General features: G+C 63.6%; 1 protein-coding gene across 5 annotated transcripts in view; it reads left to right on the plus strand.

The window, feature by feature from the left end:
• The first annotated feature begins 443 nt into the window (after positions 1–443).
• SDK2 (sidekick cell adhesion molecule 2) overlaps positions 444–13,020 on the plus strand; it is a 46,377-nt gene continuing 33,800 nt past the window's right edge. For 3 of the 5 annotated variants that reach the window (XR_007906281.1, XR_007906282.1, XM_051797712.1), the window contains exon 1: positions 510–588. Coding sequence is in view for 2 of the 5 variants with exons in the window: in XM_051797712.1 (XP_051653672.1) it covers positions 510–588 (79 nt within the window). In the remaining 3 variants the exon portion in view is untranslated. Of the gene's footprint in view, positions 589–13,020 lie in introns of all 5 variants that reach the window. The other 2 variants (XM_051797710.1, XM_051797711.1) reach the window with 2 other exon arrangements.

Consider the following 13,020-nt stretch of genomic DNA (forward strand, 5'->3'; position numbering starts at 1 on the left):
CCGCCGCACTTTCCTCCCTTCCCCGCGGGGGGGGAAGAAAAAATCCCCCCCCTGAGCCCCGTCGCCCGCAGCCGCCGAGGAGGGGATGTCCCCGGGCAGGAGCTGAGCGCTGGGGAGGGGCCGCCCCGCGCCCCCAAACTTTTCGCTCGGCCCCGGAGCGGCGGGGACCCGGCCCCCATGGAGCCCGGGCGGGCAGGAGGGGCCGGGGGCGCGGCGCCTTGCGCTTCCCGTCCCCTTCCCTGACGCGGGGCGCAGCGCTCGGGGAGGGGCTCGGCTGCCGGCCCCGCGCCGGATTTGGGGGGTCCCGGCTCCGCGCGTCCCCCGGGAAGCTGCCGATGGTGGGGAGCTGCCTGCCGACCCTCCCCAACCCCACGAGGAGCCCTTCAGCCCCGCGCCTTCGCCTCGCCCTGAGCAGCGCTGCTGCGGGGGTCCCTGCGCTGGAGCCGCCCGGATTATAAAGTCGGGGAAGTTGTCCCCCCACAGCCCCCCCAGCCCGTCTCGGCGGAGCCATGGCGCGGCTCCGGAGCTGGGGGCTGCTCTGCTTCGCCGTGCTCGCCCTGCCCGGCCCCCCGGGAGCCGGCGCCCAAGGTAAGGGCATGCGGGGCATGGCGGGAGAGGGACCGCGGAGAGATGGGGGGGTCTCCGCGCTGCGCCCCTCAACCGAGCGATCTGCCACCCCCGGGCTGGGAGAGCGGTGTGCCAGCCCGGGGGTGGGAGCGAGTCGGCCCCGGAGCTCCGCCCGGGGAGGGCACAGCATCCGTGGTGTTCGCGAAGCCTCCCCGGAGCCGGGACCCGGGGCCCGCCGGTGCTGGGCGCAACGCGGTGTCCGCGGGGGCTCGGGGGGACAAGCAGCGCGGCTCTGCTGTGCCTTCCCCTGCCCCATAACTGCCCCCAAGCTGGGGATGGGGGGAACGTGTTGCTCTCAGCTTGGGGTAGAGACTGAGCTGAACCACCTTCGGGAGGCTGAGCATCCCCGGGGGTAGCGGCGCCCATTTCACCCCCTCCCTTCCGACCCCCGTTGTACCGCGGAACCTGGGGTGCGAGTTTGGGGGGCTCCCAGGGAGCAGTTCATACCATAACGTTGGTCTCGTGGACCTCCAGCCGCTGGTCTGAGGGGGCAGGGGCCTGGGGCTGGGGTGGTTGCATCCCTGTGCCCTGTGGGTGCCCGGGGCTCCCTCTGCACCCCAACAGCCCTTGGGGGCCACGATGCTGGTAGGCAGCGTGAGCCCCTGTCAGCTCCTTGCCCTTGTGGCTTGGGCACGGCACAGGCTGGTTTTAGCTGTTCCACTGCCCCACAGGGATGTAAAATTAGTTTGTGGCCCTTTGGGGTGCAGCTGGGGTTCAGAGATGTTGAGGGGCCCTGGAGTCTCCTCCTTGGTAGCGAGGGTCCCCACGGGGCCACAGAGGAGGCTCCCGGCTGGCAGAGCTGCAGCGTGGCCGCCTCTGTCCCTGTGCCTGGACTGAGCGGATCCAGACTGGAAACGGGGGGGGGCACAGTGGGGTGCAGCGCCGGGGGTCCTCACCCACGACATTTCTTGCCCTTGTTTGCAGCAGCAAGTGGAGCCAGAAGTCCCCATGCGCTCCCGTCCTCCCGCTCCCCCCGAGCCTCCCCCAGCACTGCTATAATTTCTCAGTAATTAAGTTCAGAACATAACATCTAAAGCAGCAGTATATTATCCGGGCAGGCCCTGTGTGGGGAGCTCTGAAGGTCTCTTTGATTGATTCACTCCCTTGCCGAGTTTCTCTTCTCCTGGCTGGCGTCTCCGGCTGGCGGGTCCCCTGCGATCCGTTTGTTCCCCGCCTGCAGGACGGGCTCCTGGGGTGACCCAATCTCCTTCCATTTATCCGTGGGGCTCCAGGGTATGGCTGTGGGGTGGAGGATGTGGGGCTGCCGGTGCTCCAGCCCCTCTGGAAGGGTGGGGAAGGGGCTTTGCTCCGCTCTCCTGGCGCAGGAGCCGATCTTTGCGGCTCCGGCTCTCTGCGGCGCGTGTCACGTCCTCGCGGGTGCTGTGACATTGCTCAGTGCCCGGCCCCGGCGTGGCAGTGGCCACAGACGAGCTGGCTGTGCTGGAGGGATCATTCCCAAAGCCTGGCACGTGCCTGTCTCCCCTGCCGCGGGTGGCACTGGGGATGCACCGGCAGGGTCACCTCCCAGCTGCGGTGCCCGTGGGGTGCTGGCACTCTCCGCTGCGCCCCGTTGGGATGGACTGGGTGCTGGGTGATGGAGCTGGGGAGGGGGCAGGGTGTGGGCAGGGCGCCTGGCACTGAGCTCCGTCCTCTGGCTCGTTCCCACTGCGGTGGGGCAGGCAGGGCATCCCCGCAGGGCTGGCAGCGAGGGGCAGCAGCGCTTTGTGCCGGGTCTATTGATTCTGGCAGCCAAGGAAAATGGGATCAATAGGGAAGGGAAGGAGGAGATGACGGCGTGAGACCTCCCCGGCCAGGGCGCGGGGGCTGCCCGGGCACAGGGTGAGGCGCTTTAACACCTGCGGTTGGTGAAACAAAGGCCCCTCGCTGCCTGTGAGAGAGGGGATGGAAGTTTAATTACAGCCCGTCTGCGCTGTGTAATTATTAATTACCCATGGCAAAAAATAACTTATTGATTAGGGGCCTGGCGCTAATTACCCGGAGCCCAATGCGGAGTCGGGGGAAGGCTCACAGGCAGCGCTGCCCGGGCGGGAGCTGTCGCAGTGCGACCTGTGCCGGGCCTGGAGGGCTGTGCCAGGGCTGGGGGGCACAGGCAGCCCACCCTGCCGGCAAAGGGCCCTTCGGCTGATTAACAAGGCAATAAAGGGCTCCCCAGGAGCTGGGGGGAACTTGAGGGTCCCCAGCCCCCTCCTCCCTGTTGTTTGCAGGCTTTGTGACCCCCAGGGATGTGGTTTGCCCCCACTCAGTGCTGGGGGGCACAGCCCGGGACCCCCTGCGTTGGCACAGCACCTCTAATGGGATTGAAGAGGCTGTGACCAGTCCCAAGAGGGATTTGGGAGGCTTAAGGTTCCAGACGGGATTTGGGGCAGGGGCCTGCAGTGGGCAGCTTCCATCAAAGAGGCTTATTAGAGGTGGCAGTGGGGGAGTTCCAGCGTCTTCTGTGCCCCACGCGTGGAGCTTGGGCACGTCTGCACACACGGAGCCCCACGGGCTGAGCAGGAGGAGGACGAGGACAAGCCCCTGTGGGATGTGCCAGGAGTTGGATGACAGGAGCTGGTGGTTCCTCTATGCCAGTGGCATCAGGGCAGGAGGGGATGGCAGAGTGTGAGGTCTCTGCCAACGCTGGCACGTTTGCTGGTGGCTTCATGCAACGCTCCAGCTCGGGAAGGAGAGTGGCTTTTAGGGGAGAGGAAGGGAAGATTAAAATTTGATGCTGCTTGGGAAGCCATTAGTGCCTGGGCACGGCGATGATGAAATTTTGATGACCTGATAACCGTAAGGGAGGGGGGCTGGTCCAGTCCCAGGCAGCCCATGTCATTGGGCCCCATCACCGTGCCGGTCCCCAAAGATTTGGGGTGCCAGTGGTCTGCCGAGGGGGAGGACAGGCAGGATGAGAGCTGCCGGTGGGATGGAGGGTGTCTGGGGCTTGGACCCACCTCTGTGGCCTGTGGGGCTGGAGCTGGTGGGCAGGGAGGGCTGGGATGGCTGTGCAGCTCCTGCCCCGGTGCCATCCGCGGACCGGGGTGAGTGACAACATCGGGTGCTGCCCTTAGTGACAGGGACTGGGCTGTGGTGGCATTTCTGCTCGCCGGGAGTGAAGGCAGGAGCAGGAGGGGAGCGGGAAGGCGGGAGCAGGCGGATGCTCGGCTGCTTGAGAACCTGGGAGAAGGCTGATAATTAAAGCGGGAGGAGGGAGCTGGTGGGCGGCGCGGTGAGGGGTGACCCTTCCTCCGCCACTCTGCGAACCGTGTCCTTGTCCCCAGCCTGTGCCCGTGGCTGGTTCCTGCCTGGGGACGAGCTCCAGCCACACACACATTACTGTAGGCCCTACACAAACTGGTTGGGGGTGTGTTGGTGTTGGTAGCAGCAGCGCTGGCAATGCCTGGGGTGAATACGGCCCCGGGGGGCAGCGCTGTGTGGGGGCAGAGCCCTCTGGGTGCCGGGTGGGTGGGTGAGTGGTGGGTGCCCTCCCCTCTGAGCCCTCGTTACCGCCCCGAGCTCGTTAGCAAGTGGCGTGTGGCTGGGTGAAAAACGGCCAGGAATAAATATGCTGCTGTCAGTGGTGATGTGATTGTGCTAACGAAGGGCGAGCCGAGCCCCCGCGGTGCCCGGGGTTGTGCCAGGGCTGGTGGCTCTGGTGCTCTGCTGGTGCCTCAAAGCCTTGGCCTTCCAAGGTGCCCGTGGGGATCCAGCAGCCCTCTGGGGCTGGGATGGCCCAGGGTGGTGGGTACTGATGTAATGGGGTGTCCTGGGAGCTTCTCCTCCAGTGCAGGGGAGCGTTGCATGGAACTGCTGGAAGGGACACAGTGCCGGGGTCACCCAGAGCGGGTGATGATGCCAGGGACTGCCCTCATCCCTGTGGCTGCTATTCTTTTTTGGGGTTCCCACCCTCCAGAGCCATCCATGGAGAAGGATCCAGACTCTGGACCTGTTCCTGCCACTCTTTGCCCCACCAGCAGGCAGGAATGTGCTGGCAGCAGCTCCCTGCTGGCCCCGCTTGGCATCTCTCACATCCTGGGCATGCTGGAGATGCCACCAGGGTGGGCACTGCCCTCAGCACCTCTCTGTGGGGCTGGGGACTGGCTGTTGGGCTGTGTTCCCCCCACCCTGCTTCCAGGGATACTTTGGGGGTGCATCCCCTGCTCCCAGCGATACTTTGGGGGTGCATCCCCTGCTCCCAGCGATACTTTGGGGGTACATCCTGCACCTCTCCCCTACTGGTGCTTCACCTTCAAGCCCCTCGTCCCAGCCTGAGTCCCACCACCTGCCTGTGCCCAGGGCAGGCAGTGGCCCCCTTGACGGCCTCCTCCCCTTGCCCCCAGCCCCGGGGGTGCAGGAATGCCTGCCTGGAAAGCCATGCCGGGCTCGGGTTGCCTGGGAACTGGGAAACCTGATCCCTGGGAACGGGGCCGAGGGCAGGGGACATTCCTGGGCTGCAGCTGGTCCCCGACCCCCTTTGTCTTCCTGCTCTGATGGGGCCCCCAGGAATGGAGACTTGGGGCGTGGGGGGCTCTCAGCCTCAAGCAGGACCATCCCCGGGGATACTGTGACTGGATGCTCTGGGGTGACACCTCCCTGTGTGGATTGATTGTTGTCACCACCGTGGGCTGGGGAAGGGGACCCAGGCCAGGTTGGACGGGGCTTGGAGCAACCAGGGCTGGTGGAAGATGTCCCTGACTGTGGCAGGGGGATGGGACAAGATGAGCTTTAAGGTCCCTTCCAACCCAAACCAGTCCAGGATTCTGTGGAAAGCCCTGAGCACTGGGACCAGCTGCCACCGCGTGCCAGCAGCTGGGCATCCCGGCTGGCCATGGGGATGGCACGGTGGCAATTTCAGGAATGCTGAGGTCCCCTGTGCTGAAGCCACCCACCCTCCCTCCCTGCCAGCCGTCATTGTCCCTGTCACCCACCTCGGTGTGTGGCAGCTCCAGGCCAGCTGTCCTGAGCATTCTGGGAGCTTCCCTCCACCCCAGGCAGCTGAGGGGAAACTGAGGCACAGGGTGGTGGTGGGTGCAGAGGGAGAGGGACCACAGCTGATGTCCTGGTGGCAGTGGGTACAGTGGGAAGGGGACCCTGGCATGGTGTCCCCCTTGGTGCCAGCTGGTGTCCCCCTTGGTGCCCACGTTAGTGGCTCTGTCAGCTCCCCCCCATCCCTCCCTGTCCCTGTGGAGGTGCCGAGGCCCCGGGTGCAGGGAGTTCTTGATGAGTTTGACCATTAGCGGAAGAAGCCGCCGAGCTAATTTTAGCCGTGGTGGTTTAATTGCTTTCTGCACTGCTGGGTGAGCCACAACCTGCGAGTCCTCGGCTGTAACCTTGAGCCCTCCCGGCTCCTGCACAGCCGTGCCGGGTCCCGCCAGGGCAGGGAGCAGCGCGGGTGGGAGCGGGAGTGCTGCTCCCTGGAGGAGTTTCTCTAGGATGTTGGGGTCTGTGTGCGGAGCCGGGAGGGGTTGGGGTGCCCGGCAAAGTCCTTCTCCCCTGGCTTGCTGCACGGATGCCCCTTGTGTGTCATGGAGAGTGAGGGCACATGTGATGTGGGGGGACTCTGGCTGTCCCCCTGAGGCCAGCAGGTCACCCCAGCTGTGGGGTTGCAGATCCCTGTGCTTGCAGTGGTGAGTCTCCTTCATCAACATGACAAAGGGAAATGCTGGATTTGGACCCCCTTAAATGGGAATTGTGGGATCCAGAGGGCATTTTCCCGGGGCAAGAGCAGGGCTGGGTACCCACGTGTTCTCCATCCCTGTTGGCAGGGCTGGGATGTGTTACCGGGATGGCTGGAGGAGCCTGTCCCTCTGCCCCCGTCCTGCTGGGCCACCTCCCAGGCACATCCTGGTTCACTGAGTGAGGAATCAGAGCTGAATTTGGGGCACAGGTCGGGCATTACTGGGGTTTTATGGGGACACTGCTGTTCCTTTGGGGAGCCTGTGTCCCCCAGCGGGGAGCAGTCGAGTGCCGGGCTCTGTGTGTGGCTGTTCCCATGGGTCTCTGCATGGTGGATGCTCAGTGCTCCTCCTCCTCTTCCTCCCTGCCTGGGCTTGGGAGTCAGAATGAGAACTTGGGGGGACATGGAGGGGTCCTGCGTGGATCTGGCGTTCCCTGAAGGGCTGGTTGGGGATGGAGCTGGGTGCGGACACGCTGCCGGCTCCCGGCCCAGCGTGGGGCCGGGCTGGAGGGGGCTGGGACCGGCGGACACAAAAGCTCTGGTTTCAGCAACCCGCCTCCTGCATGCCTGAAAAACAGCTGATGGCCGTGAAGGGGGATGAAATGGGATTAGCTGCTGTTTCCAAAGGGAGCACGTCCTGCCGAGCTGGACAATGCTCCTGCTGTGCCCCCGCATCCCGCCACAGCCCTGCCCAGGGGAGCTCGGCGCTGGCTCCCCGGGCTTGGGGTGCTGCCTCCTGCCCTGGCTGTCCCCGGGGGGCCTTGGGGTCTGCTGAGCCCCCTGTGCTCCAGCACTGGGTGCTGCACTGGCTCCCGGGGGTCCTGGAGACCCTGGGGTGGGGTGGGAGCTTCTACCTGCCCTGCAGGAGCCCCGAGGGGTCGTGACTGGGTTTCCCACCCTGCAGCAGCACCGGGCACCTCTCAGGGAACACCTTGGGGTGGCAGGAGCTCGGGGCTGTCCCAGCCCGGCGAGCAGTGACGCTGGGTGCCCAACCTGGAGCCCCGCAGCCAAAATGGAGCAGGGAAGCTCACGGCACAAGGGGTTTTGCAGGGTGGGCACCTCTGCCTTGGCACCCCCCCCTCAGTGCCAGGGACAGGGCACAATGGGGACCCGCAGCGTGTCCCGGGGTGGGAGCCACACGTGGCCCCATCTGCGGCGCTGCCGGGGCGTGCGGCGCCGTGCTCGGTGGAGTGAGCTGATGTTTATTTTGATAATGAGTTCTCAATGCGTTCACGAACTAATAAAATCAACTCATTAGGGTGGGATGCTTAATTCCGAGCTCTGCCGTTGGGAGAGACCTCCCTGCCGGCTGAGCACCGGGAAGGGCTCAGCACCCGGCTCCTGCCTGCGTGTGAGGGGAGGGAGGTGATGGGTGCCTTCATCACCTTGTTTTCTCTGTTTTCCTCACTTGTAGGGTGGGAAGAGAGGCTGTGGGGGCAGCGGGGCTGTGCAGTGGAGGGTGGAAGCAAGGCACGTGCTGGGAGCAGGGCAGGGAGCTGCCACAGCCCTTCACCCGGGGCGCTGGGGGAGTCTCTGCTCGCTTGGCTTCTCCCCATAAGCTCCACGTCAGGCTGGAATCGCTGGCGCGGTGTCGGCTGGAAAAGCCCCTCTGGCTGGGAGAGCCACAAGTGTGTGAATTAATGCAATGACCAGAGTTTGCTGCTCTGCCCTGGAAATTCAGGGCTGGCTGGGAGCGGGGGGAGTGCGGGCTGCCAGTTATTCCCGTCCCCCACCCGTGAACAGGGACGTCTGCGAAGGAAACGCTTTGGAAAAAGCTTTTTCCGAGGAAAACTCATGTTTGCTGTCATGCTACAGCTATTTATGTTTCAAGTGAGCAATGCAATGACTAATTAATACTTAGAAAAGAGGATGTCTGGGCAACACCCCAGTAAATGGGCGAGTGCCCAGTGCCTGCTGGCTCGGGGCCGTGCCACGGGGAGGGGGGTCGTGGCCACCAGTCCCGCCTGGCATGGGGAGGGCAGGAGCTGGCAGAGTATTTTCCATCCCACGGGGCTGGCGACTCGATTGCGTCAGTGCCCTGGGAAGGGCTCAGTGGGGTTTTTCTTGTGGTTTCTCTCTTCTGTTTTTCTTTCCCCGCCGTGTTTTTTCGGTTGGGAAATGCTGCCTTGTGGGGATTCTCGTGGCGAGCCCGGGAAGCGGCTGTTGTCTGTCTGTCTGTCCGTCTGCTGAGCATCCTGAGGGGCTGGGGGATGGGGGACACGGGTGCCACTTGCTGAAGGGACATCCCAGGTGTTTTTTGGGGCTCCTGCAGGGCAGGTCTGTGGTGGCTTTGCTTCCCCACCCCTCCTTGGCCGCCGTGGCCCCGGGAGCTGCCACAGCACAGGGCTGTGGTTGCCTTCCAGGAATTCCTGGAGGGTACACTCAGCATGTTCCATGGGGCTAAATCCAGCCCTGAGCTGTATGTACTGTGCCACACTGCCCTGGGCTTCTCTGTCACCCATCCCACCCAGTGCTGGGACCACCCTGGGGTTGGGATCTGGGCTGTTGGGACCCTCACCCTTTTTGGCAGCTGGGTGTGGAGACAGTTGCTGCCAAATCCATGTGGGGAAGGTCTGGTCTTGGCTGCAAAGCCATTGGGAACGGGGCTGGGAAGGGCTGAGGTGCAGGGAGGGGGATGTGTGCTGACCCCCTCTCCTGCCCAGAGGGTCTGGCTGGTGGCTGTTGGGGGGTCTGGAGGTGATGTCCATCGATCCTTCCCTTCCTCAGTGTTTTGGAGTCTCTCCTGGGGAATTCAGCCCCAGGATCCGGCCCCTCTAATAGCGTTGAGTCACTCTCTGGGTGTCTGTGACTCACAGCACTGACCCAGATACGGCGGAGCCGCGTAATCGTGGCCTTCCCAGGATTGCTGCCGTCGGAAGGAGTTTGCTGGGGAAGAGTTTTGGCCGGAGCCTGGAGCTTGTTAAAAATCCCCAGCTGGGCTCAGGGCTGTGCCCTGCATGGGGACAGGCTCAGCAGGGCAATGCCCAGCTGTGCCACCCAGAGCTGAGCAACTCTGGGGACTTATCCCCAGGCTGGGGGGGCTCCTGTCCCCTCAGGAACATCTGTGCATTGTCCCTTTGCTGTGGGTCCCTTCCAGCTCCTGGCAGCTCCATGTGTTTGGGTTTGGAGCTCTGTGCCTTGGGGCCAGGACTGGGGCTGTGCTCCCGGGGTCCGTGTGCTCGGAGCCGGGTGTGGGGGTCCGTGGGGGCTGCCCGGTGCCTCGGAGCACAAAGCTCAGCTTGTCGGCCCCCTGGGCTCAGGGCTGGGGACACACAACGGGGCCGTGTGTGAGTGACTGTTTGGGGTTTCCCGTGAGGGAAATGTTGGTTTTTCCAGCGGCAGGGACGGGCAGGCACACAGCCCTGCTCTGTTCCCAGCTGTGGGGCTGAATGAGTCGCTGTTTCCCAGCCAGGGCTGATGTTTCTCCATCAGCTCTGGGAACATCTCAACCCTTACCTGGCCCACGTTGGCACTGGGGTACACCTGGCTGGATGCCACAGGGGCTGGATGCCGAGGGCTGTCCTGGGCTGTGGTCCATGGGAATCCTGAGGGGATAATGCTGGCACGGCCCTGGCTCTGCCACAGTGGGCAGAGTAGGGTCTGTCACCAGTTTTGGGACCCTCTGATGGCTGGGGGGATGTGCTGGGAGTTGTGTTGTATCTGGAGGAGAGTTTTCCAGGATGAGAGAATGGCATTGTGTCCAACACTGCTGCTGGGAGAAGAGAGGTCCTGAGCCTCTTTCCAACCCCCCTTATCCTGGGGGAGCTGGGCTCCCCCCTCCCCACGTCCCCCATCCCTGAGGGGATTCATCCGGGCATGGCGAGGCTGCCTGTGGCCCACTGAGCCCGCCGAGAGCCCCGGCTGTGGAAGAGGAGCTTGTTACGGAGCCATCCTGCTTTTAATTAACAAATTAAAATCCTAGTTAACAATCCAGCCCCAGGGCTGTTGGAGGCTGGGAGAAGCTGGAGCGTTTGTTATGGAAACAGCAGTTAATTAACAAATAAATAAATAAGTGTGGGCCTGGAGACAGATGTGGGAGGAGGAAGGGGAGATGGCAGCGTGGTCAGGGTGTCCCACTGGCCTGGCCTGGCGGGATGCAGTGAGGGAGGAGGACGTCCGTCCGTCCGTCTGTTTGTCCTGGGGGCTGCCATGGCCCTGGCGGGCAACTCACTGCCCACGAGGGGCTCATGCTGGCAGTGCCAGGGCAGATCCATCAATGTACTGTGCCAGGGCCGCCTTGGCTGGGTTTGGGGCTCCCAGTCTCTGCCTGGGCTTTCCCTGAGTGCCGCTGGCTCTGGAAATCACACCCGCTGCCTCTTCCCCCACCCCGAGGCCGGGAAGCGCCGCGGGAGATCTCCAGTGGAGATGGATGAGGTGTGACACTGGCAAAACTGCTGTGCAGTCTGCAGGTGACACCAGTGCCATGCTGGGGGCTGTGAGAGGAGGGGGGACATTGTTGGAGGGGTATCATTCCGGGGGCATCGCTCAGGGGCTGCTCCTGCATCCCTGTGGTGGGGACTGCTGCAGTCCCACTGGCATCACATTTGCCCTGGGATGGGGCTGTATGGGAGGATTTGGGAAGCCCCCTGAGCTGGGTGCTGAGGCCGTGGTCCTCCCTGCTGTGCCCTGCACTGGTCAGTTTGGATTAGCCACAGGGATGTCACCAGGAGCCCCGAGCAGTGTCTGCTGCCAGGGGGGATTATCGCTGTGGGTGGGTGGTGGGTGCTGATGGGGCAGTGCCAGGGTTTGGGGTCACTGTGCTGCTCCCTCAGGCGCTGTGGTGTAACCTGCAGGTCTCACTGCCTGTGCTACAGGCAGGGGTGACTGTGGGGACTGACATGGGAATGAGACCCTCTGTCAATGATTTGGGAAGGGATGGCTGTTGGGACCAATGTGGGGACATGACCCCTGTGTCAGCCCACTCCAGGGCCCTGCAGGGTTTTTGCAGGGGTGAGGAGGGGGCAGAGCCCACATCCCTCCTGCAGCTTCACCTTTCCGGAGGCTTAAGGGTGGGGAAATCAGTTTAAGTGCCATCTCTGCAAATCCTGCGGCGTCACACGGGCAGGAGCCGTGCTCCACTGAGCAGCTCCTCCAGGTCTGCTCTCCCTCAGCCTCCCACCTAATCCAGTTACCACACCTCTGCAATCGGCTTATGGCTTGTAGGAAACCCCAAATCCCCTCCGAGGGAGGTGCAGGGAGCAGGGCAGCGGTGCCAGAGCTGTGGGTTCTGCTGGGCTCAGCCCAGCTCCTCACTGGGGTGGCAGTGGCTGGCTATGGCTCCCCCCCCTTTGCCAGCCCTCCTGGGGTAACGGGCACATGTGCTTGCCCCCTTGCTGGGACGTGTCCCCATGTCTCCAGGGCTCTCCCACCACCCAGAAAACCTTTTTCCTATGTGAGGGAATTGCTAAAGCAGTTGCACGAGGAAGCAGAGGGTGGGATGGAGGTGAGGTGCCTGTGTCCAGCCGCGTCCCTCCAGGTGGGCAGGAGCTGTCACCTGAGCCCAAGGGCCAGTGTTCCCATGGCCAGCAGCCCTCCTGCTGCCCGTGCCCCTTCCCCATGGCAGGGCAGCAGCTCCCCGTGCTGTGAGCAGCCCGACAGGCTCTGCAGGAGGTGTTGGAGCAAGGAGGGATGTGTTTGGCAGCAAGGTCAACGTGGGGCACGTGCGGGCAGCAGACAGCTGGAGGGCACCGGACACAAAGGTGGTTTTATTCCCGTGATCCCAGTGTGATTGGAGCTGAGCAAGGGAGGTGTTCCAGGCTGCTCTGTCTTGGCTGAAAACCCTCTTAGCTCTGAGGAGCAGCAGCTCCTTTTTGATATGCCTCCCGCTGCAAACCCGTGTCGTCTCTTCACTGCTTCAGGCTTAGCTTGGACTGTGGTGGTGTGGGAGGGACCCAGTCTGAGCCCCCCATGCCTGTCTCATCCAGACCCCCCCGTGCCTGTCTCATCCAGAACCCCCTGTGCCTGTCTCACACCAGCAGGGAGGCAAAGCTGGCTCTGCCAAGAAGGAAAATCACATCCAGCACTGGGTTTTCTGCATGGCAAAGGAGAGGGCTGGAATTAGCAGCCCCAGTGGCCATAGGGCACCATGTCCGAGTCCCCCTCTGACCCAGCTCACTTTGACTACCTGAGAATCCTGTGGAACTGGGGAACTGGCAGCTTGGAGGGGAGGGCTGGGGCTGGGGACTACTGTGGCCCCACTGGGCTCCCCGGGACGGATCGGGGCTGTGGCCGGGATGGATGGAGACGTGTGTGGGGCAGGGGCTGCCCTGGGGTGGCTCTGTGGGACATGTGGGTCCTCACCATCATCCTGGTGTTGCACCTGCCCTTGGGAAAGAGCAGCACTCGGAGAAGGTGCTGTGTGGGTGGGGAGAAGGAACACCAGGTGGGACAGGAATGGGGGCCCAGGCTGGGGGACTGGAGGGATGATGCTCTCCAACGTGCTGCAGCACTGGAGCACCGTGAGCTCACAGGTCCGAGAGCATCACCCTCAGCTGACCCTCCAAAAGCTGTGCCACTACCCTGCTGCCTTCCCGTGCCCCCAGCTCTGGTAGGAGAGTTTTCCACCGTTGCTCTCACAGCCTCGGAGCACCAAACCCCTCCTAAATAATTCAGGCAGGCGAGTGCCGTCCGCGGGGGCCGCGGATAAACGCGGTAAATGGCTGAGAAATGGAGCGTGTCCCTCGGGAGCCACCTCCTCAGCGGGTGGCCGGGCCCCT

Source organism: Manacus candei, unplaced genomic scaffold (assembly GCF_025592945.1).
Source record: "Manacus candei isolate 608988 ecotype Guabito, Panama unplaced genomic scaffold, ASM2559294v1 h1tg000047l, whole genome shotgun sequence".
NCBI lineage: Eukaryota > Metazoa > Chordata > Aves > Passeriformes > Pipridae > Manacus > Manacus candei.